Raw genomic sequence first — 24,767 nt, 5'->3', positions numbered from 1 at the left:
TAAAATGTTACCTCACAATGAGTTTAGTATGTACTAAAGCTTGTACTAAAGCTCACACCCTCCTTGAAAGCACAGGTTTGTAGTTTGGGAGCCGTCCTGGACTCATCACTGAGCCTGGAACCTCAGGTTTCGGATGGTGGCTAGGGGAGCTTTCGCACAATTAAAACTTGTGTGCCAGTTGCGCCCATACTTTGGGAAGTCACACTTGGCCACAGTGGTCCATGCTCTCATTACATCTAGGATAGACTACTGCAATGTGCTCTACGTGGGATTGCCTTTGAAGACTGTTCTGAAGCTTCAAATAGTCCAACAAGAGGCAGCCAGGTTAATAACTGGTGCGGCGTACAGGGAGCACACAACTCCCATGTTGAGTCAGCTCCGCTGGTTTCCAGTCCGCTACCAAGCACAATTAAAAGTTCTGGCTTTGGCCTATAAAGCCCTAAAGAGCCCCAGCCCAGTTTACCTGTCTGAATGCATCTTCCTCTATGAACCACCACGGAGATTGAGATCTTCCGGGGAGGCCCTGCTCTCAGTCCCGCCACCATCACAGGCCCAATTGGCGGGGACGAGAGACAGGGCCATCTCAGTGATTGTCCCATGGCTATGGAACTCCCTCCATGGCAAGATTAGATCAGCCCCCTCCCTCCTGTCCTTCAGAAATATGATAAAGACCTGGCTGTGAGACCAAGCCTTTGGGGCAGTGTAATGAGGCAATAAGAGGAAACCTATTCCGCTGACCAGAGCCAGCATGGTGTCCTGAGTTGGTTTAAACAGCTGATTTTAAAGTAGATATAACTAATTTTAACGATTAATGTTTTTAATGTTTTAATGGTTGTGTATATTTATAATTATTTCATGCCCGGCATGGAATGCTTGCCGTGTATATGTTGTGCTCCGTCCTGTGCCCCGCAGTATTCGCTGCAACATTAGAGCAACACATCAGCAGTGTTGACCTAGACTCACAAAAGGACTATACTTTTTTTTGTACTCTCCACTGTGTGGAATACTCTTCCACCTGATATTAGGTAGACTTGAACATTTCTTGTTACCCCTCTATTCTGCCTTGGTCAGACTATACCTGGAATACTGTGTCCAATTCTGGGTACCGCAATTTTAGGGAGATGTTGATAAGCTGGAATGTGCTCAGAGGAGGTTGACTAAAATGAACAAGGGTCTGGAGAACAAGCATTATGAGGAGTGGATAAAAGAGCTGGGCATATTTAGCCTGCTTCTGCAGGCTGAGAGGAGAAGGCTGAGAGGAGACACGATAGCCATGTATAAATATGTGAGGGAAAGTCATAGGGAGAAGGGAGCAAGCTTGTTTGCTGTTGCCTGGGAGACTAGAAGGCAGAACAATGGCTTCAAAATACAGGAAATTAGATTCCATCTGAACATTAGGAAGAACTTCCTAACTGTCAGAACTGTTCAGCAGTGGAACTCTCTGCCCCAGAGTGTGATGGATGCTCCTTCTTTGGAGGCTTTTAAACAGAGGCTGGATGGCCATCTGTTGGGGGTGCTTTGAATGCAATTTTCCTGCTTCTTGGCAGGGGGTTGAACTGGATGGCCCACAGGCTCTTTTCCACCGCTATGATTCTTATTTTGGCTTACATGTTCAAGTCTAACCTATTCTTACAAGTCCTCCTGGTGCTGTTTAGTCTACAGTGTATTTTACTCTTATTGGTCATGGAAATATATGTGTTTTGTTGATTCTGCACAGTGTATGATGGCTATACACAGGCCCGTAGCCAGGATTTTGGTTTGGTGGGGGAGGGGGGGCTGAGTCTGAGAGAGGATCTACCCTAGCAAACCTTTTGTATCGTTATCTCAATACCCCATGCATATGGGATATATTGAGCATGGTGATCAGATCATGATATGAATAAACATAACAGTTTAAATAATAAATGTTATTTGTTTACTTTCATTAACAAAATGTTTAGAATACTTGTTGACTTGTTTTTTACTTTACAGCAACAGACTTCTTTTCTTCTCCCCGGCCATTTTGTCAATTACTTTTTCTGGTTTGATAGTGATGTCCCGATGGATGGAAATAATTGTTAGCCCACTAAGTCTCTGGTCTATCATTAAACTTCAAGATACACTTTTCACTATCTTCATGGTTGACCTTGGATCTGGGAGTTGCAGTGTGCCCTTTATCCAGAGGGCATTGAACCAAGCCAACACTGGATCTGGACTAAACTTGGCACATAGAGCCAATGTGCCCAACTGTGTATAGAGGCAGGAATTAGGGAATGATTGCCCTTTTTCAAATGGGAGCTGTTGTTTACCTGGATCCAGAGAGTCCCAGAAGGCATCCAACAGGCTCGACACACTCCACTCCCAGCCACGAGTGTAGGGAGACTTCAATGCACAGGCGCGAAGGCCTGCCAAGTGCACGGGCACGAAGGCTTATTGCGGCCTCCAAATGGTCTGCGGTGAGGCAGCATCCTCTTTGGCACCTGCGCTGTTGGCGCACTCCCCTTCCTCTCCCAGCACCGAAGGCTGAAACCAGGGGCACCGAAAAGGAAAGAGAGTGCGCCGAGGGCCCAGGCAGGGACAAGGATGCCACCGTACCATGTACCAGTAAGGCCTTCTCGCTGACCATCCTGAGAATTTGGGGGGGGGGGCTGAAGCCCCTCAAGCCCCCCCCCCTCCCCCGGCTACATGCCTGGCTATACACTGCTTTAAAGTCTTTAAATATAAGAGGTTTATAAAGAATTGCAATAAACTGGATTTTATTGTCATGATAAATTGTAGAACCCCACACAAAAGAAGAGCCAGACTTGATCTCATGCACCCAGTCTCTCAGATACAGAGTAACACTTTGTGGGGGATAATGGAATGTGATCCAGAGAACAATCTGAGGTCACATGATGCAGGCCTGCATCCTGAAAGTGCCTGGATGTAATAGCAGGTTGGAAGAGAAGCTGGGATCCTATCACTGAGGAGCTCTAAGAAATATTTACAGACCCTTCACAGGGCCGGTTTGACCTATGAGGCCCGTTAAGCCGTGGCCTCGGGCGCAGCCGCTAGGGGGCGCTGTCGACGCCATGGGAGGCGGGGCCAGGGTTGGCCCCGCTTCCCGCGCTACACACCCTCGCCCGTTTGCTGTTATTGGAAACGGCCGGGGCCTGGGCGGGCGGTGAAGATCTCGAGGTGCCGCCGGGAGATGAAGCTGGAGTGGCCCATGCTCACGTCCACCGAGCCCTGCGAGGAATTACGGCCGATGGTCACCGAGCGCTTCTTCATGAGGTATTCGAACTCGCGGCCTTCCAGCCGGGCCACTGCCGCTGCCGCTGCCGCCGCCCCCACCGCCATCTTGGCCGAGACAGGGCACGAGAGCCTGCCTGCCAGCCAGCCAGTCAGCGCGCGCACGCAGCCCCCCCTCCTCCTCCTCCAAACCCGAGCGCGTGCGCGGCCCCCCTCCTCCTCCCCTCGCGCACCAGCCCCCGACACCGACAGGCACAGGCAGCGGGCGCCCTGCAGCCTATGCTCAGCAGATCCTCCCCCTTCACCCTCCGTTAGACGGGCGGCAGGCTCGGCCAACGAGAGCGCTGCACGCCTTTGGAGCTGCTCCCGGTTCGCCAATCACGAGCGGAGCCGGGACCAGCCAGGGAGAGGGGCGGGGGGGGGGGGGTAGGAAGCAAGGTAGAGTACACTGCGCCAGAGGCAGCCAGGCAGCCTGGGCGGTGGAAAAACGTGGTCTGGCGTTCTGAAATTATTCGGAGAGGGTCCTGCTTGCCGAGAGTCCCAACTCGTTGGAACTAGCCTTCAAGAAGAGTTGGAAGTACATGAGGCGAGGAAATTGTTTCCATGCTTGCGCACACATTTCTATCTTTATTTTATTATCACACAAGCATGTGGATACTGAGTTGCTGTGTTTTTTCCTGTCTGTATGACTATGTTCCTGAAGCATTCTCTCCTGACGTTTCGCCTGCATTTCTGGCAGACATCCTCAGAGTTTGTGAGGTCTGCTGGAAACTAGGCAAGTAGGTTTATATATATGTAGAATGTTCTGGGTGGGGGAATAAAGAGGTTTGTGCATAGTGATTCTATCCTCAGAAGTTGTGAGGTCAGGAGGAAATGTTTTCATGTTTCATGTTTTCCTCCTTTCTGCTGAAATTGTCCACATGCTTGTGGATATCAATCGCTTCTCTGTGTAGACTGACACGGTGGTTGTTAAGAGTGGTCCAGCATTTCTGTGGGGAATTCCAGACTCAGAAACATTCAGGGCTAGCTAATACCTCCCAACAAAGGATTCCCATATGCAGGAAACAGCCAGGCATGAAGCTGCCAGGCTATTCAGTGCTAATCAAGGTTTATTTATTTATTTTGTGTCAAAAGAATTGCATGATAAATAAGTTTAAAAGTGATAAAATAAAGGAATCACAAACTAATCAAGGTGGCCAATTGCAATATTCACACTTGCCGCAGGCAGACAAGAGTTTTCTCCCACCCTGGATATTATTATATAAACCCACTTGCCTAGTTTCTAACAGACCTCACAACCTCTGAGGATGCTTGCCATAGATGTGGGCGAAACGTCAGGAGAGAATGCTTCTGGAAGATGGCCATACAGCCCGGAAAACTCACAGCAACCCAGTGATTCCAGCCATTAAAGCCATCAACAACAGCATGTAGACAGTTTCGACAGAAAGGAGGAAACCATGAAATTGAACAAAATCTGACTACCAGTATTTTTTAAAATAAAATCAGGCCAGTACATAAGGAACAACACTCTGAAAACAGAGAAATTCCAGACATGAATCAATCAGGGCCAGCTAACACCTCTCAACAAAGGATTTACCCTGGCAGGACACAGCCAGGCTTTGAAGCTGCAAGGCTACTCAATGCTAATCAAGGTGATCAATAGCAACATTCACACCTGCCTCAGACAGACAAGAGTTTTTTCTCCCACCCTGGACATTCCACAGCTATAGTGGAACTTGCCTAGTTTCCAACAGACCTCACAGCCTCTGAGAATGCCTGACATTTATGTGGGTGAAACGTCAGGAGAGAATGCTTCTGGAACATGGCCATACAGCCAGGAAAACACACAGCAACCCAGTTATTCTGGCCATGAAAGCCTTTGACAACATACCTTTATTTCGTTTACAGTGAGGAAGCATCAGAAACAATTAAGGATTATTTGTGACTTAGAGTGCATCTTCTACACTGTAGAAGTAATACAGTTTGACACCGTTTTAACTACCATGGCTCAATGGTATAGAATCATGGGAGTTGTGATTTTACAAAGTAGCTTTCTCTGCAAAGAATGCTGGTTCCTTTTGTTGCCCAAACTACACTTCCCATAACATTGAGCTATGGCAGTTAAAGTACTGTAGTACCAGACCATTCATTCTGTGGTGTAGATCTTCCATAAGTCTACAAAGATGACTACAGTATTGTCACCCACATTTTCCAATGTACTGTAGCTCCCTGGCACAGCACCCACTTTGCATACGAAAATGTTTCAGGTGCAAACATATCTTATGTTGCCAGAAGAGTGAATACCATCTTCTGAGTCTTCCCTGGCAAATTGAAAAACAGAGTCTTGTACAATATATCTGTGATTTATTTCAGACATGCTTGCTTAACACTTCTGTATACCCTTTTTCAGGTATAAACAGAATCCCAAAGCCATTTACAGAAATTTTAAGGATAGCATTTAAATTCAATCAGTAATGGAAAGGCTAGCAACAATAAAATGCAAATTCATATTGTAAGTACAATAATCATATGTACTAAAAGCATTCTTTATAGTGAGCAACTGTGGCCCTGTTTGTTGCGTTGTCTCCAAGCCATTTCCAACTTATGGCAAACCCTAAGGCCAATGTATCACTGAGGCTGAGAAAGTGTGACTCACCTAATGTCACCCAGTGGGCTTCCATGGATCAGCAGGAACTGAATCTGCTGTTCAGCAGGAACAACTCTAGAGTTGTTGTCCAGTGCGCAAATCACTAAAGTACACTGGCTGTTGTGGCTCCCTTAATTGCTCAGTGTTGACTGTATTGTCCAGGACTGGTTTAGGAAATGGGCCAAAACATGTGGAGGGACACCAGAGCTCCTCATCTGAAGCCTAGGTAAATAGCAGGGGGGGAAATCAACTGGCTAATGTTCCAGAGACAAGGGGCCACAGTGGCTAAAACCCTGTCATCAGTCATGGCATACCTATCCAAATGCAGCAAAGGGATCTACAAAAAGACCTTTGATGTAGGTCCTAACAGTAAACAAATGTATGTGGTGGGTGGTCTGGTTTTGAAGTTATTTAAGGAAAATTGGCTTGCATCACCACTCCTATGGAGCCGCAGTGGCGCAATGGGTTAAATCCTTGTGCTGGCTGAACTGCTGACCTAAAGGGTTAGTTTCTATCTGTCAGCCCTAGCATGCAGGGACATAAGAGAAGCCTCCCAGCAGAATGGTATCACATCCAGGCGTCCCCTGGGCAATGCCCTTGCAGGCAGCCGATTCTCTCACACCAGAAGCAACTTGTAGTATGTTAGCTTCTGGCACAATAAAAAAAACACTATGGATTTCTGTCTATCCATAGATAGACATCTGTGGTGCAGTCTTATGTGTGTTTACTTCGCAATAAGTCCTATAGAATTACAGTATGTCTGCTCTCAAGTGTATATGCATAGACAGACGGTTTCAAGGTTTCAAAATACTGGGGCTGAATTGAGTGCTGGTACAACTTTTTCAAAACAGGTAGATTGTGTTTCTTTCATCAGATCCCAATAAGTAACCAAGTTTCTGGAATATGTAATACTGTATATATCTAAAATTCTATTAATATATATTACTAGCTTTGCCCGGCCACGCGTTGCTGTGCCTTATGGGAATCCTTTGTTGGCCAGGTGGAATAGCAGTGAATAGCCTTGCAGTCTCAAAGCCTGGCCATTTTCTGGAGTAGCTGGAGCTTTTTGTTGTATGAACGTAGAGGCATGGATGAGGGGTTGTGCTGCCAAGTTTAGTGTTTCTAGGATGTGTAGTTTTGTTGTTTTGTCCTAGGCCGAAATTTAATTACTCTTTTATATATATAGATGAAAGTGGAATTTTAATTATAATTAATAACACTTTTTATGTTTACATGTGACATTTGAATTTTAGGAAATATCTTTCCTGTTTGTGTATCGTAATACATAAATACTGTATCTTCCCTCTCATTAAATGCTTTACTTTCCTTAGAGAAATAGTAAACGAACTCACAATTTTCTTACAGTAGCTTGTATACATAGGAACAAAACGTCAAACATAAAACAACAATTATTATCATTATTGTTATTATTATGTTTCTTTGCTTTTAAGACATGCTTTCCTCCCATACAAACTAAAAATGGGGTGTATCTAAAAATGGGGTGCCAGCTAGACCAGGGCGCACTGGGCGGGAGGCGGGGCACCGTCAGGGCGGTGCCCCGCCTCCCGCCCAGCGTGCGCTGGCCCGCCTCCCACGCAGCGTGGGAGGCGGGGCCAGGGCACGCTGGACGGGAGGCGGGGCCAACCCTGGCCCCGCCTCCCACGCTACTAGCCCTGACCCCGCCTCCCACGCTACGTGGGAGGCGGGGCCAGGGGACGCTGGGCGTGAGGCGGGGCCAGGGCGCGGGAGGCGGGGCCCGCCGGCGCCGTGGGAGGCACATGGCCACGCCTCCCGCGGCGCCGGCGGGAGGGGGGGCGCTTTTCCCCATCCCCGCTTACTATTGTAAATTTTCTTCGGCCGGCCCTGACCCTTCAAGAGCACAATTGGGTCAATGGCTTCCCTGTTGACTTGTCATCCTGTTTGTTTCATTCCCCATTTCACTAGGATGACAAAGTGATGATTTATTTTTTCCCATGGACATTCACTACATTAAGCCTATAGTGAACTGGGATTCTGAATGTCACTGGTGTATCTCTGTGTAGTTGGAATCAGGAATTTGAAGTTTAGGAAGGGAAAATGGTAATTTTCAGCCAAAGAGTCTAGCACCTCACCAAACTGCAAGCAAAAGGATTCCATAGGATATTGCCAGCACATTTAAAATGGAACTGGGTAGTGTGAAAAGACCCTTGACCACAATGCTTAAGCACATTGTACTTCTAATTGTACTTTTCTGCAAAAAATAAAATAGAAATGAAAGTTTTTAAAAAATCACATGTTCACAGAAAATACAAAAATCTGTGTATAAAGTATTCTGAACAGAAATGGAAAAGTAATTTGATTCTTACCAAAGAGGTTTGGTTACTGAAACTTACTTACTTAGGCGATCCCTCGTAGTTCGAGGATGATTGTCTTCCATCTTGGGGGGGTGTCCGTAGATGGCTGAAGAGACCTATTCTTGATCTGCATGTTCTCCTGCAGTGAGGCCATCGGTTTCCAGGTGGAAGGCGGTCCTGGTCAGGGTTGGCTTGACGCTCCTTCCTCTTGGCATGTTTCTCCCTTAAGCCCGCCATTCGTGCCTCTTCGAACGCCACAGCACTGCTGGTCCCAGCTGACCTCTAATTAGAGTGCTCAAGGGCCGGGGCTTCCCAGTTCTCAGTGTCTGTGCCACAGTTTTTAAGGTTGGCTTTAAGCCCATCTTTAAATCTCTTTTCCTGCCCACCAACATTACGTTTCCCGTTCTTGAGTTCAGAGTAGAGCAACTGCTTTGGGAGACGGTGATCTGGCATTCGGACAACATGGCCAGTCCAGCAGAGTTTATGGTGTAGGAGCATCGCTTCAATGCTGGTGGTCTTTGCCTCTTCCAGCATGCTGACATTTGTCTGTCTGTCTTCCCAAGAGATTTGCAGGATTTTTCGGAGGCAACGCTGATGGAAATGCTCTAGGAGTTGGGTGTGATGTCTGTAGACCGTCCACGTTTCGCAGGCGTAGAGCAGGGTTGGGAGGACAATGGCTTTATAAACAAGCACCTTGGTATCTCTACGGATGTCCCGGTCATCAAACACTCTCTGCTTCATTCTGAAAAATAGTGTGCTCACAGAGCTCAGGCGGAGTTGTATTTCAGTGTCAATGTTGACTTTTGTGGAGAGGTGGCTGCCAAGGTAGGGGAAATTGTCAACGTTTTCTAATGTGACACCATTAAGCTGTATTCCTGGCATTGCAGAGGGATTAGCTGGTGCCTGTTGGAAGAGCACTTTGGTTTTCTCGATGTTCAGTGAGAGGCCGAGCTTCTCGTATGCTTCTGCGAAGGTGTTTAGAGTGGCTTGTAGGTCTTCTTCTGAGTGCGCACACTCTACATTGTCATCGGCATATTGGAGTTCTATAACAGATGTTGTGGTGACCTTGGTTTTGGCTCGCAGTCTGCTGAGGTTAAATAACTTGCCATCTGTCCGATAGATGATTTCCACACCGGTGGGAAGCTTCCCATCAGCAAGGTGAAGTATCATAGCGATGAAGATGGAAAATAAGGTAGGGGCAATAACACATCCCTGCTTGACACCTGATTCCACCTTAAATTGGTAACTTTGGGGGCCGTTGCTGTCCAAGACTGTTGCCATCATGTCATCGTGGAGGAGCTGCAAAATGTTCACAAATTTGTCAGGGCACCCAATTTTTTGGAGGATGGTCCAAAGAGCGCTGCGATTCACTGTGTCAAATGCCTTTGCAAGGTCAATGAATGCCATGTACAGAGGTTGGTTTTGTTCCCTGCATTTATCTTGGAGCTGTCGTGCAGTGAAGATCATATCCACTGTTCCTCTGGAGGTACGGAAGCCATTCTGGGATTCTGGGAGGGTGTCTTCTGAGACAGGGAGAAGGCGGTTTGCAAGGATTCTTGCGAGGATTTTCCCAGCGGAGGTTAGAAGGGATAGTTCCCGCAGTCTGTTCTATCCCCTTTCTTGAAAAGGGTGATGATGGTGGCATCCTTGAAGTCTGCTGATTTTCTCAGTCACCCACACCTTTACAATGAGCTGGTGGAGTTGTTGTATCAGCTCAGGTCCACCCGTTTTGAAGATTTCAGCAGGGATCCCATCAGGTCCGCTGGCTTTGTTGTTTTTTTGTTGGCTGATGGCATTGCTAACTTCTTCCAAACTAGGCAGTGCTGCAAGTTCATCCCTGGTTTGTTGTTGTGGGATTTGTGAGAGAGTCTCTTCGGCCACATTGGAGCTGCGATTCAGCAGGTTCTGGTAGTGCTCTTTCCAACGTAGTGCAATTGATGTTTTGTCCTTCAAAAATTTGGTTCCATCTGATGAGCGTAGAGGCTGTATGCCAGGGTTTCTTGGTCCATAAATGATCTTTGTGGCTTTTAAAAATCATTGAGCATCATGGGTATCTGCAAAGTGTTGGATTTCTTCAGCCTTCTTTGTCCACCAGATGTTCTTGAGTTCTCTGGTCCTTCTTTGGACCTCAGCTTTTGCATTGGCATACATCTTTTTCGTGGCAGCACAGTTGGTGTCTCTCTGCCATGTTTGGAAGGCTTTCCTTTTGTTATCAATTAGCTGTTGGATCTCTTTCTCATTATCGTCAAACCAGTCTTGATGTTTCTTAGTTTGGTATCCAATGGTTTCTTCGCAGGCTGTGATGATGGAGGTCTTCAGTTTGTTCCAATGTTCCTCAACATTTTCGGGGTGTTCTGTGGGTAGATGATCTTTGAGTGTTGTTTGGAGAAGGGTTCATTTGGAGGGCTCCTGAAGGGCTTGGGTGTTCATTTTACACCTTGTTTTTCTTCCTCGGAGTCTGCGTAGCCATTGTGGATCGGATTAACCTGTGGTCTGTCCAGCAGTCATCAGCACCTGTCATGGCTCTTGTGAGAAGCACATCGCTGCGGTCTCTGGCACGTGTAATAACTTAGTCCAAGAGGTCTTGAGCTTGTTTTTCTGGTGGAAGAGCATGTTGGTGATGACAAGGTTGTGCTCTCCAAATTTGGTGAGAAGCAAGATGCCATTCGAGTTGCTGTTTCCGACCCCATCTTTTCCTATGATCCCTGGCCACAGGTCGGAGTCCCATCTGACTCTTGCATTAAAGTCCCCCAGGAGGATGATTTTGTCTTTCTTAGGTATCTATCTCCAATAGGATGGTGTCCAGCTGACAATAAAAATTTTCCTTGATGTCTTCGTCAACATCTAGAGTTGGTGCATAGGCACATAGGCAGAGCAGATCCTAAAAAGGACTGCTCAGTCATGGATACAGCTGCCAAACTACTCAACTACCTCGGACCTTGAGGTAGAGCGACTGAGTCCATATCCACCGCCCATGTGCCAGTCTGTGACTAGGGGCTTCCAGATTTCACAGTCCTGCCCCTGTTGCCACTCGCTGATCGCCATGGGACTTTTGTAGGTTTGTTTTTATTTTTCTTGGAAGACGCCTGTGTGTGATTTTTTTTAAATGTGTTGGAGGTCGGTGCACGGCTGGTCAACACACAGTCTTCATAGAATGAGGTTCCAGCAGTGATGTGGTTAACACAACGAGAGTGGCTTCTCAGTCTGTTGCAGCCTTCTTCCGCCTTCACAGCCGTTGTAACATGTCCCATGTTATCCTCTTCCTGCTCAGCCGTTGAGGTCTTTGGGTCTTCAGATTGTGCTTGGTCTGGAACCTCCCCTGCGGCCACTTCTGGGAGTGCATGACTCCAGTGGTTGTGCCCGCAGGTTGATCAGAACACACAAGCCCCCTCACCACGTCAAGGTGACAATCCATCGAGGGGGAAAGTTAAGTTGCATTGGCCGAAACTTAATAACTTAGTAGAGATAGATAAAACTTCCTAGTTTGACTAAAGAAAAATCCTTAGTAATATTTGTGAAGGAGTGGAAACCCCTAAGAGGTATTATGGGGGAAATGGGAATGGCTTAATGACTGTTGGCTTTGTCAATTAGTATGACATATATGTAGACAAAGTATAATTCGTTGATAAACCAAAGAGAGGACGAATTTAATGCTTTAATGATAATTGAAGAAATTGTATTTGGAAGCCATCCTTTTTTCTTTTTTTCTTTTATCAATTCAGTAGTATTTGTGTTAATTTTTGTATTTAATTTTTCTGTTGTGTAGTTGGTAGCTTGTGTGTCAAATAGTTAAATTCAATTTGTATTTTATGTAGACCTTATTTAATAAAAAAGATTACCCAGAAGAAAATGAGAAAATCTTACATTTTTGCTTTTACACTCACAATAAGCATGTATATTGTCTTAGCAGTATATGTGCACAGTGCTTCAGCACTCATCAAGTATGATCTCTCTATATTAATTCAGGGGATGTACTGTTGGCCACAGCCTTTCTGTCCTATTCTGGTCCCTTTAACCAAGAATTCCGTAATCTTCTGTTGAATGGATGGCAACAAGAAATGAAAACCAGGAAAATCCCATTTGGAAACAATCTAAATCTCACAGAGATGCTGATTGATGCTCCGACTGTCAGTGAATGGAACCTTCAAGGGTTGCCGAATGATGACCTATCCATACAGAATGGCATCATTGTCACAAAGGCAGCTCGTTACCCTTTGCTGATTGATCCACAGACACAGGGCAAGATATGGATTAAAAATAAAGAAACTAGAAATGAACTGCAGGTAATCTATATTCAGTCATTCTTACATTCAAGCTTGGCCTTAAGAATATTTTGGAAGGCAATGGTAAAAATAAAATGCACAAAACAACACCCTGATTGCAAAGTTTTGATTTAGTTGAATATACAGTACTGAGGGGCAAGACTGATTCCGTTTCTGCATTCAAAGACAGCCGTCTTAGTGTGGATCAATATGCGAAGGGATTTTGTAGCACCTTCGAGACTAACGGAGAGACCGAGGTGTAAACATCAGCTTTCATAGACTAAGCTGCTTTCATCCAATGCCTTTCTGCATATAACTCTGTTTCTGCCTATAATTCACTTTTGGCATTCAACTGAAGGCCAAACCATACACATTGTATCACTGACATCTATAACGATGCCATGCATGTTCTGTGCAATCCAAGAAATAGCCAAAGTTAAACCAGAACCATATTATTGAAGGGAAAGGGCACAACAACCCTTCAACTTTGTATGGTTCGGTCTTCAAATGGAAATGAAATACCAGATTTATTGGACATTTCTTTTTGTCTTGGTTGACCTATCAGGATAATACATGGGCATGATGATTCTCTTTACAGATAACCTCTCTAAATCACAAGTATTTCAGGAGCCACTTGGAGGATAGCCTTTCTCTTGGAAGGCCAATGTTAATCGAAGATGTTGGTGAAGAGCTGGATCCAGCTTTGGATAATGTACTGGAAAGAAATTTTATCAAAACGGGTTCTACATACAAGGTGAGAGAAATGAAATATTCCTGTTTCAAAACATTTCATTTCATATTACTTACCTACACATTTCTTGTCACACCTGGGGTTGATGTAAAAAAGCAATTTAACCTGTACTGTTACAGAGAATAATCTACAAACAGTGACATTTACTTTACCTTACCATAGACCAATATTTTGTTTCACTTGTAGTACTCTGTGGGCAGAGCTGGCCCTAGATAATTTTCAAGGGTAAGCAAACAATATTTTGCCGCCCCCCCCCCCAAAAAAAAACAAAAAACAAAAAGCAATCAAGTCATAAGATATACATATCTACCCTCAGTTACCAAGAGTTAAATAAATTGTCAGTCCTTGGAAGCTATAGGACACAATGCGGGCTCACACAAATAGTTCTTTGGAAACGCTTTATTGAAATCCGTCTTGCCAATATGAACACAAAGCTAGATCTAACTCTTTCCCACCAATTCCCCAGTATATCAAACCACTCTTTCCACATTCACACCCCTCTGTCAAATAGTTCCTTCCCATGCTTAAAAACCAGAGCCGGCCATAAATTAATCCTCCTAGCCAGATGGTTCTTATCATTCAGGCTATCTCCCTCCCCCATTGCTCTGGCAGGATGTAAACAGGTCAGCTAGGTGAATGCTGGGCTTTGCATTCTGACATGACTCCCCCCTCTGCAAAGACGACCCTGTGGGGAGAGACAAAGGATGTGACAAAACAACAGTAGCAACAAAAAATTCACTAAGAGCAGTCATGGTCCAGGAATTGATTATGAAACAGTTTTATCAGGCTCAGGGCCTTAACATGTTCAGCCACCACCCACTCGGGATGTAAGGCTCTTGAAGTCCACTGGACCAAGTAGGACAGTTTCCCTGAGACCTCTTGGAGTCCAGAATGTCTTTGATTTCAAAATGGGTATGCGCCCCCACCATGATGGAAACCGGGTCTGAGTCTGGCTTATTCCATTTGTGAGTGGTACACCCTGGCTTCAGCAGGCTAACATGAAACACAGGGTGTACTTTGCGCCAGCTATGAGGCAGCTGCAATCTTACTGCCACAGTGTTTATCACAGCCGAGATAGAGAAGGGCCCAATGTCCTTGGGCTCAGTTTCCGTGATGGTTGAGTGGATTTCAAGTGTTTTGTTGACAGGTACACTAGTTCTCCCACTTTAAAGTCCGGATTTGCTACTCTCTTTTTATCCACATATTTTTTGTAATCCAACTTGGCCAAATGCAGAGCCTCCTGAATTGAAGGCCAAGAGGCGGAAATCCTCTTTCCCAAATCTCCCAGCTTTGCGTCAGCAGGTGGGTCCTTTTGTAGCGCGAGGAATGGTGGAAAATTCCTACCTCCTACAATCTTAAACGGTGAAACTCCAGTGGACGCATGGTCTGAATTATTAATGCAGTATTCAGCAAGAGGCAGAAGCGAGGACCATTGATCTTGTTGGTATGTACTGTAGCAACAGAGAAATTGCTGGAGGGTCTTTTTTGTAATCCAACTTGGCCAAATGCAGAGCCTCCTGAATTGAAGGCCAAGAGGCGGAAATCCTCTTTCCCAAATCTCCCAGCTTTGCGTCAGCAGGTGGGTCCTTTTGTAGCGCGAGGAATGGTGGAAAATTCCTACCTCCTACAATCTTAAACGGTGAAACTCCAGTGGACGCATGGTCTGAATTATTAATGCAGTATTCAGCAAGAGGCAGAAGCGAGGACCATTGATCTTGTTGGTATGTACTGTAGCAACAGAGAAATTGCTGGAGGGTCTTTTGGACCCTTTCTGTGGCTCCATCTGTCTCGGGATGAAAAGCTGTGTTTAGGGCCCTTTCAGTTCCTAACAACCCCAGGAAGGATTTCCAAAACCGAGATGTGAACTGGGGGCTCCTTTCACTTACAATTCACTCAGGGCATTCATGTAAGCGAAACACATGTTGCAGAAACAATTTGGCCAACTCAGGTGCCGTTGGATGTCTCTTAAGGGGGATGAAGTGAGCTTGTTTGGAAAACAGGTCAATTATAGTCCAGATTGTGTTGAAACCATTACTATCGGGTAAGTCTACAATAAAGTCCATAGCTATATTGGTCCATGGCTTTGAGGGATCGGCCACGGATTGCAACAATTCCGCAGGCTTGCCCACCTTCTGTTTGGCTTTAGCGCACACAGGGCATTCCTGTAAATAGTATCTCACATCTTTGCATATGGTTGGCCACCAGAATTGTCTGTTTAACAGCTTTAGAGTTTTTGTAAATCCAAAATGACCAGAGAGTTTGGAGTCATGGGCTTGGGCCATTACCCTCCCTTGGATGCCTTCCGGCACATAGTATTTGGAATCATATGTCCACAAGTCCCCTTCTTGGGACAGTTCTTCCCTATGAGACTGAAGCCAGGAATCTGTATCGGCAGCTAACTTTAACTCCTGGGATAATTCTTGTATTTGGCCACTAGGGGGAAGTTTGTCCTTGATTGTGGCTCGGGTCTGAACTAACAAGTTATTTCGCATTCAATCTTTGGGGGGTCTGTAAAACCTGCAGATTCTTATGGTCAGTCCATACCTCAAATGGAGCATCAGTTCCTTCTAAGAAATGTCGCCAGTGGGATAGGGCCGATCTCACTGCAAAGGACTCCTTTTCTCACACATGCCACTTCGCTCTGTCTCAGTGAACTTTCTTGATAAATAAGCGCAAGGTCTTAGATTACCCTCTTCATCGGCCTGTAACAGGTTTGCTCCATAGGCCGCCTCTGAGGCATCACAGTGTACCACAAAAGGTTTGTTTAGCTGGGCATGAACCAAGATGGGTAGACTCATGAATCTCCTTTTTAATTCCTCAAATGCCTTTTGGCACTTGGGCGTCCAGACCAGTTTAGCGCTCAGCATCTTTGTCTTATGAGTCTCCCCCACCCCCTTGGTTTTTAGTAAGTCTCTCAAGGGTAGAGTCAATTTTGCAAAGTCCTTGATGTATTGCCTATAGAAATTGGCAAATCCCAGGAACACCTGTAATTGTCTTCAGGTTCTGGGGGGTTCCCACACCAAGACATCCTGCACCTTAGTGGGATCCATTGCTATGCCCTTTGTAGAGATTCGAAAACCCAAGTAGTCTAATTCGGTTCTGTGGAACTCACATTTGGAGAGTTTTGCATAAAGCTGATTCTCTCCCTCAAGATCTGCAGGACTTTTCGGGTCAATTTAACATGTTCCGACAGCTACTTATTGTATATAAGGATGTCATCTAATAATATGATCACCCCTTTATACAATAGATCATGGAAGATCTCATTTATGAATTGCATGAACACCTTTGGGCCACCGGACAATCCAAAAGGCATGTTTGTGAAATGGTACTGACCCAGATAACAATTAAAAGCCGTTTTCCAACAGTCCTCATCTCAAATTCAGACTCTATAAAAGGCCTCCTGTAAATCCAGTTTGGTAAAGACACGTGCTTCTCCCAATTGTGCTAACATCTCGGACATTAGCGGTAGTGGATATTGATTTGTGGTGCATATCACGTTAAGATCGTGATAGTCCACTACCAACCTCCGAGATCCATCCTGTTTTGGCTGGAAGAAGACCGGGGCTGCCAGTAGGGATTGGGACGGCTCAATGAAACCCTTCTCTAGGTTTTTATCAGTGAATTCTCTAAGTGCCTTTTTTCTGGCTCTGAATTGCATATAGTTTTGGTTTTGGTAATTTTGCGTTTGGGTCTATTTCAATTGCACAGTCAGTTTTCCTATGGTGGGGTAATTAGTCACTCTCTCTTTCGCTGAAAATATCTGCAAAATCCTGATAAACCTTGGGGATGTGGAGAACACACATCCCCAAAGCACCCCTTCTGGCTTTAATTCTCTTATGGGCCTCTGGGAATTCTCAAATTTGCAAGTCCCATCCCAGAATGCTAAAGTTTCCTTTTTCCAATCAATCTGAGGATTTTGCCACCTCAACCAAAATGACTGGCTGGTGCGCCATCGTTGAGATCACAAATTGCAAAATCTCTGTATGGGAGCCCATGGTCATTCTTAAGAACCCTGTTTTTTCTGTTACTGGGGCCTCGTATGCTGGGGTCCCATCTAGTTGCGAGAAGACTACCAGTGTCTTTCAGGGATTGGGCTTCACTCCCAACCTTTTGGCCAGTTCAGGGGTAATTAGACACTGAGTGCACCCACAATCCAGCATAGCATTGGTCTCTATATGGATCTCTGTTTCTGGGTTCAGCAACCTCACCCTAATTCTCACAATGTCACAATTTAGCCTCTTCAACTCACCCTCGTCGTCCTTGGCTGGCTTGATCTGTTTACAGGCATTCAAAACAGATCTCTGCCATTTCCCGATAGTTCCAAGATTCCTCCTTCTTCTCCCTCCAGCTCCTCCGCTTGGAGTTGCCCTGGACCTAAAGCTCTTTCAGTTGCCGTGGCAGCTTTCCCCTTAGCCGGTTTGGGCGACGGGAGGGGTGACTTCTGGCTGCGAGGCTTCTCTCCCTTCGCTCCTGCGCCAGCTCCTTTAGAATACTCTGCCACTCGATGCCCCTTGCAGCCGTAGGAAAAACAGGCACCTCGCCCCCCCCCCTTCTCCCGGCTTGTTTATCTTCCACAGTGGGGAGAGAGACGCCGTACCGCTGAGGCTGCGGGTTTGAACCTACCACTCTCCCTTGGTCGTCGAGGCATTTGCTGTTGATCCACCTCCATACGGCCTGCCAGAAAAATCCAGCTCTCCAAGTCCTTTGGGTACAGCCCATTCAAGCACCTCAGACCACAGGCCTGCCCTGAAGTACTTCAGTTTGGTGGTTTCTGACCAGTCTCTAATCCTCCCAGCCACCGCTTTGAATTCCAGGGCGTATTCCGACACTGTCTTGCTTCGCTGGTATATCCTTTTGAGTTGAGCCTTCGCCCTCTCCTCTGCCAAAGTGTCCTCAAACCTGTCACGGAGAGCTTTCAGAAAGTCCTCCAGGCAGCCCAGCTCTGTATCATACATCTGCAATTTCCTCCCTTTCCAGGCTTCCAATTTGTTCCAGGATTTTCTGCATTTTCCCCCTTACAATACTGGTTTCAAACTGCATAAAAATGTTAGTGTGGATATATTATTATGCCTTTAATCCTCCTGTATTAAGAGCCCCACTTTCCATCTGAACTTGCTCTAAACAGGGTGTCCCAAAAAAGGTATACACACTTAAAAACAGATACCTTAATTGAGGTTTGTTTTCCCCCATGTTAAACCCATTGGAATTAATAATGGAAATCAGCCCCCTTCTATGCTGCCTTATGTCCCAGGATCTGATCCCAGATTATCTTATTTAAACTGGATTATATGAGTCCCCACTGTCAGAACCCTGCTACTAGAGCCTGGATGTGGCTCTGAGTTTCAGGGTCACTGACATTGATAAGACACCTGCGTCCCAGGACTCGGAGGAGAAACGGCTGATGGACTTGGCGGGGAATTTGCGCGGGGTTTTACTGAGCGGGAAGAGACTGTTCAAATGAGGGGGAGGGTATATAAAGGAGGGTTGGCCGGAGCCTCCCATTCTTGGCTTTTCTGATGTTCATGTTTCCTACAGTAAAAGTTCCTGGTGATACCACAGAGAGTCTCGTGTGTTCATTCAGGAGCGGCTGTGGTGAGCTGACACTAAGCCAAGAATACGGACACCATCCCGCTGTAGCGGTGAGGTGTAACATGCAAGTGGAGGATGAAGAGCTCTTGGGCGCCGGAGGAGGAAGGTCGGAAAGGGCCACTCCCGAGACGGACGCTGAGTTCCACCAGCTGGCGGCCCTGGCGTCATCCACCGCTTATGCCCAGCCAAATGGGGTAACCCAGAGGCGCGGAGTGGTGCGGGGAGATAGCACCGGAGGAGAGGAAGGTTCACCTTCCCCAGGCCCGCAAAAGATGGTGTTTCTGGAGGAGAGGATGTCGGCGATGGAGACCACCCTGGCAGTGATGTCGAGGGCGATGGAGCGCCTGGCGGTTTTGGCGGAGCCGGAGCGAGGAAGGGAACTCCGGGCTAGCTCAATGTGGGACGTGAGCATGGGAAGCAGCCAGGGCTTTGCAGACCTCCCAGCACCGAAGGGAAGGGAAATGCGAAAGGAGCCCGGTGCCCGGCCCAAGATCCAAACGAGCCTGACGCGGGTGGAGGAGAGTGACGACGAAGGGGAAAAGCCTCCGAGAATCCCGGCTACGCTCCCAACTGAGACCCTGGTGCCCCTGGCGAATGCCGGGCGTGGCACAGGACAAAGGGAAGCAGCAGCGGGGCCCACTGGCCCGCAAGGGGGCTTGCGACGGGCGGAGAATTGGGGATTGCCACCACAGGGACCCCTACCGAGACGAGAGGAACTAAGGATCGAGTTTGGGGGAGAGTCCTCTGAACTGGATTTTTTCCTGACCACGGTGAGGGGCTATATGGAGGACAATGCCCACACTTTTAGAACGGAATCCAGCCGGGTACGGGCCATTGGTGCAGTGTTGAAGAGGGGAGCGGCCAGCTGGTACGTTCAACTACACGCGCGGCGCGACCCATGTCTGGGGTCACTCCGACGCTTTATGGGGGCCCTGGAGACCCGTTTCCGAGATCCACTGGAGCAGATCCGGGCGAGGGAGGAGTTGAAGACCGTCTCCCAGGGGCAGAGGTCGGTATCTGAGTATGCGGAGGAGTTCCAATGCCTCGCTGAAAAGGTGCCGGAATGGTCTGCAGTGACAAAGATAGAACTCTTCAAAGAGGGGCTCAGGCGGGAGATCCTCTCCTGGGCGGTGCATCGTGATGAGCCTGACACACTGCGCGGATGGATTCAGCTGGCGGGGCGCATCGAGACATCGCTGGCCCAGGCGAGGAGGCACCGAGGAGGGCTACAGCAGCGGCCGCAGATGAAAGAGGGGAGCCGGAAGGAGGGATCAACCCCAGCCGGGAGGAGAACGGAGCCGACAGGGAACGTGAGCACCAGCAGGAGGGGCTGCTTCGTGTGCGGCCGTTTGGGCCACAGGGCTGCCGAGTGCTGGCAGAGAAAAGGGGAAGGCGGAGGCCCGCCCAAACCAAGAGCCGTGGCAGGGAAACGCGCCGAGGAAGAACCACCGATGAGGCACCACTCGGGGGGGTTGGTAAGTCAGGACAAAGCCATGATAGTGGTCCCCATTCAGCTGGAAAGTGGCAGCAAACAAGCAACCTGCAAAGCATTTGTGGATTGTGGATGTTCCAGGAACATCATCTCCCCTGAATTAGCCGAGGGATTGGGATGCGAAAGAACGAACCTAGAATCCCCAATAGCTTTTTCGCAGTTGGACGGATCCACAGCATCGGGATCATTAGCTAAGTACAGTGCCGAAGATGTAAAGTGTAAGATAGGGAGTTGGGAAGGAAAGGTGTCATTTGTGATATCACAAATAGCCAGCTATAATGTTATACTAGGCATGCCATGGCTGGGGCAGGCCAACCCGCAAATCAACTGGGAGGATAAGAGCATGATCTTCAGGATGAAGTTGGAAGGAGGGAGCCAGGAAGTGGAGAGGGAGCCGGGGAAAAGGGGGGAGGAAGACTCTATCAGGATAGCAGAACTGGCAGATAAATTACCCCCAGAGTATCGGGATTTTGTGGACGTATTTGATGAGAAGGAAGCAGACAGTTTCCCACCGAAGCGGAGAGTTGAAGTGAAGATAGAGCTAGTCCCAGGAGCAGAGCTTCCTAAGGCAAAAATATACCCAATGTCGGCTAGGGAAAAGGAGGAACTGAGAAAATACATTGATAAAAACCTAGCGAGGGGCTTCATAGAGCCTTCAAATTCCCCTCTAGGGGCGCCTGTGTTGTTCAGGCGCAAAAAGGACCAAACGCTGAGGCTCTGCATTGACTACAGGGGCCTGAATGCAATCAGTTCTGGAAATAAATACCCCCTACCTTTAGTGAAGGACTTGATCGCCCAGTTATCGGAGGGACAGATATTCACTAAATTGGACTTAATTGAAGCGTACCATAAATTGCAGATTAAACCAGAGGACAGGTGGAAGACGGCCTTCTCCTGTGCATTCGGATTATTCAATTATCGTGTGCTCCCTTTCGGTTTGTGCGGCGGAGGCGCCGCGTTCATGCAATTAATCAACGAAGTGTTGCATCCATTGTTGTACAAGGGAGTCTTTGTTTTTTTAGATGACATATTGTTAGTATCTCGGACTAAGGAGCAACACATAGAACTAGTCAGGGAAGTCCTGCAAAAGTTGAGAGAAGCAAAACTGTATGCGAAGCTTGCCAAGTGCGAGTTCAATAAAGACCAGATAGACTTTCTGGGGTATAGGATTTCCTCCCAGGGAGTGGCGATGGACCCTGCGAAGGTAGAAGACGTGAGGGGGTGGGAAGCCCCCAAAACACGGAAGCAGCTGCAATCCTTCCTAGGGTTCGCAAACTTCTATAGAACATTTATCAAGGACTTTGCGCGCCTCACTTTGCCATTAACGGATTTGTTAAAGACTAAAGGTAGGGGAGAAACAGCCAAAGTGAAGGCCCCAGGGGCCAAACTGACCTGGACAATAGAATGCCAGGAAGCTTTCGAAGCCCTTAAAAAGCGTTTTACTGAGGAGCCTGTCCTACAGCACCCTGATATGTCTAAAGCCTTTGTATTACATTGCGATGCGTCAGACCGGGCATATGGGGCAGTTCTGCTGCAGAAAGACGAGGGGGGGAACCTGAAGCCATGTGGCTATCTGTCAAAAAAGTTTAGCGATACAGAAAAAAACTGGCCGATTTGGGAGAGAGAAGCCTTAGCGATTCTAAAAGCACTAGAGTGCTGGAGACACTTTCTGGAAGGAAGTGGAACACCGTTTGAGGTGTGGACTGACCATAGAAATTTACAGTATCTAAGATCCCCTCGTAAACTATCAGCGAAGCAAATTAGATGGGCCCAATATTTCAGCCGTTTTGATTTCAGACTCAGATTCTTCCAGGGGAAACATAATATACTCGCTGACGCTCTCTCTCGGATGCCTCAGCACGGGGGAGGAATTCAGGAATCTGAAGGGAGTATTTTTCTTGATAAGCAATGGGGCCTGGCAGTACTAACTCGAGCACAAGCGGCCAAAGAAAACAAACGTACTGCCATTTCCACGGGGGGAGGAGAAATATGGGAGGAAGAGTTGAAGCGAGCGTATGGAATGGACAAATGGTTACAAACGAACAAAGAAAAGGGAGAATTGTGTGGGGATTTGGTGTTTGTAAATAAGAAATTGTATATTCCTGAATGTTTAAGACGAGAAATGTTAAGGAAGTACCATGATAACAAGGGTGCGGGTCATCTAGGCCCCACCAGGACTATTAAACTGTTGGCCAAACAATGCTGGTGGCCCGGAATGAGGAAAGACGCCAGGGGGTACGTCACGCAGTGTGAATTATGTGCAGAGGGAAAAACACCACCGGGGAAGCCCCAGGGGCTATTGCAGAAGGTGGTGGAGCCCATGAGGCCATGGGAATGCGTGGCCATGGATTTTGTAGGCGAACTACCCCCCAGCAGAGGCCACAGATACATTTGGACAATATTGGACCTATTCTCAAAACAGGCACACTTTGTGGCTCTGCCAAAACTCCCTTCAGCTGAAAAACTTGCTGATTTGTATGTGAAGCATGTATATCGCCTACATGGGTGTCCCGACAAGATAATTAGTGACCGGGGAGTCCAATTTACTGCAAAATTTTGGGGAAAATTCTTACAGCTGTTAGGAGCAGAAAGGAACCTGAGCTCGGCCTTTCATCCCGCGACCAACGGGGGGGTCGAACGTACCCAACAGACACTGTGCCAATTCTTAAGGATGTACACCAATTATAGACAGGATGATTGGGCGGACCTTCTTCCGTTTGCTGAGATGGCTTTTAACGGGGCCGTACATTCGGCCACAGGTCGTGCCCCATTCGAAATAGTATACGGACAGGAGGTGGCACCTTTCCCCAGGCTACCCGAGTGGAAGGAAGGGGAGGGCCAGACCGACGAGGAATGGCCGGCCAAAATCAAGCAAGGGTGGCAAACCGTGGTAGAGGCATTGCGGGAAACACAAAAGAAGTACAAGCTCTTTGCGGATCGTAGGCGCCGAGAGGGGGACAAATTGGGCGAAGGAGATCTGGTTTGGCTGAGCACAAAAAACCTGAAATTGGGGTTCCCATCCAAGAAATTGGCTCCACGCTATATAGGGCCATTCAGGGTAGCAAAAAGAATAAACGAAGTGACCTATGAGCTGAGGCTACCAAAGGACCTAGGAAAGGTACACCCGGTATTCCATTGCAGCCTGTTAAAAAAGTATAAAGGAACTCTGGACAGCGGAGAACAATAGTTGTGTTTAATCTTTTCCTTCCAGGACGAAGGGGAGGAGGACGCCATGTCAGAACCCTGCTACTAGAGCCTGGATGTGGCTCTGAGTTTCAGGGTCACTGACATTGATAAGACACCTGCGTCCCAGGACTCGGAGGAGAAACGGCTGATGGACTTGGCGGGGAATTTGCGCGGGGTTTTACTGAGCGGGAAGAGACTGTTCAAATGAGGGGGAGGGTATATAAAGGAGGGTTGGCCGGAGCCTCCCATTCTTGGCTTTTCTGATGTTCATGTTTCCTACAGTAAAAGTTCCTGGTGATACCACAGAGAGTCTCGTGTGTTCATTCAGGAGCGGCTGTGGTGAGCTGACACCCCACTGCCATATAATCTGGGATAAAACGAAAATCTGGGATTAGATCCTGGGATATATAGCAGTGTAGATCCAGCCTCAGATTTAAGTTTTGAAAAAGGGAAACTATTTTTAAAATGTGACTGGAAGTGTGAAAAGGTAAAGTCCAAAGAGGGTTGAGGAGGGAGTTTCAAGGAGACTTACTATAAGTTGAATTAGTGATCAGTTGGAATCCCTTGCTCTGCATCAAGGAGGAACTCCAGCCCTCCAAGGTCTGGGAGACAGTGAACTGGCCCCCTGTTGAAAAAGTTTGGGGACCCCTGGTGTATACAGATGGGGTTTGGGGGTGATTACCTTGGGAATCTGGGAGTTGTAGTTCACTCTTATCCAGAGAACAAAGCTGATTTTTTTTTGGTGTCAGGAGCAACTGGAGTTGCTTCTGGAGTGAGAGAATTGGCCGTCTGCAAGGACGTTGCCCAGGGGACACCCAGATTTTTTTTGATGTTTTACCATCCTTGTGGGAGGCTTCTCTCATGTCCCCGCATGGAGCTGGAGCTGATAGAGGGAGCTCATCCACACTCTCCCCAGGTGGGATTCGAACCTGGCAGCTTTCAGGTCAGCAACCCAACCTTCAAGTCACTAGGCTTTTATCCTCTAGGCCACCGGAGGCTCAACTCAGCTGATAACGTATCTGGACCAAACTTGACATACAGACCCAACATGGCCAACTGTGCATACTGGCAGGGTTTGCGGAGAGATTGCCCTGGAAATCTGGGAGTTGTATTCACTCTTATCCAGAGAACACTGAACCCAGATGACAATGTCTCTGGACCAAACTAGGCACACAGACCCAACATGGCCAACTGTGGGGAGTTTTGGTAGGGTTGACCCAGGATTTTTGGGAATTATAGTTCACCCACATCCTTATACATTTTCTCATGGGAGCATCCATAAAAAACAAAAGAA

At 47.3% G+C, this 24,767-nt stretch overlaps 2 protein-coding genes across 9 annotated transcripts in view; both read left to right on the top strand.

Annotated features, from left to right (window-relative positions):
* The window catches only part of dnah5 (dynein axonemal heavy chain 5), a 299,154-nt gene that overhangs the window by 219,151 nt on the left and 55,236 nt on the right, over positions 1 to 24,767 (top strand). For all 7 annotated transcript variants that reach the window (XM_062979391.1, XM_062979388.1, XM_062979389.1 and 4 more), the window contains 2 exons: positions 12,157 to 12,473; positions 13,051 to 13,206. In XM_062979391.1, the coding sequence (XP_062835461.1) occupies positions 12,157 to 12,473; positions 13,051 to 13,206 (473 nt within the window). The remainder of the gene's footprint in view (positions 1 to 12,156; positions 12,474 to 13,050; positions 13,207 to 24,767) is intronic.
* LOC134298623 (uncharacterized) lies at positions 18,502 to 23,778 on the top strand. 2 transcript variants are annotated; one of them, XM_062979395.1, is made up of 2 exons: positions 18,502 to 20,105; positions 23,499 to 23,778. In XM_062979395.1, exons 1-2 carry the CDS (start codon positions 18,723 to 18,725, stop codon positions 23,538 to 23,540), a joined length of 1,425 nt encoding a protein of 474 aa, XP_062835465.1. In that variant the 5' UTR covers positions 18,502 to 18,722; the 3' UTR covers positions 23,541 to 23,778. The 2 variants fall into 2 exon arrangements, with proteins under 2 accessions (XP_062835465.1, XP_062835464.1); XM_062979394.1 differs by having other exon boundaries at positions 18,502 to 20,270.

This window comes from Anolis carolinensis, chromosome 4, assembly GCF_035594765.1.
Source record: "Anolis carolinensis isolate JA03-04 chromosome 4, rAnoCar3.1.pri, whole genome shotgun sequence".
Lineage (NCBI taxonomy): Eukaryota > Metazoa > Chordata > Lepidosauria > Squamata > Dactyloidae > Anolis > Anolis carolinensis.
This window is presented reverse-complemented; position numbering and strand designations above follow the sequence as displayed.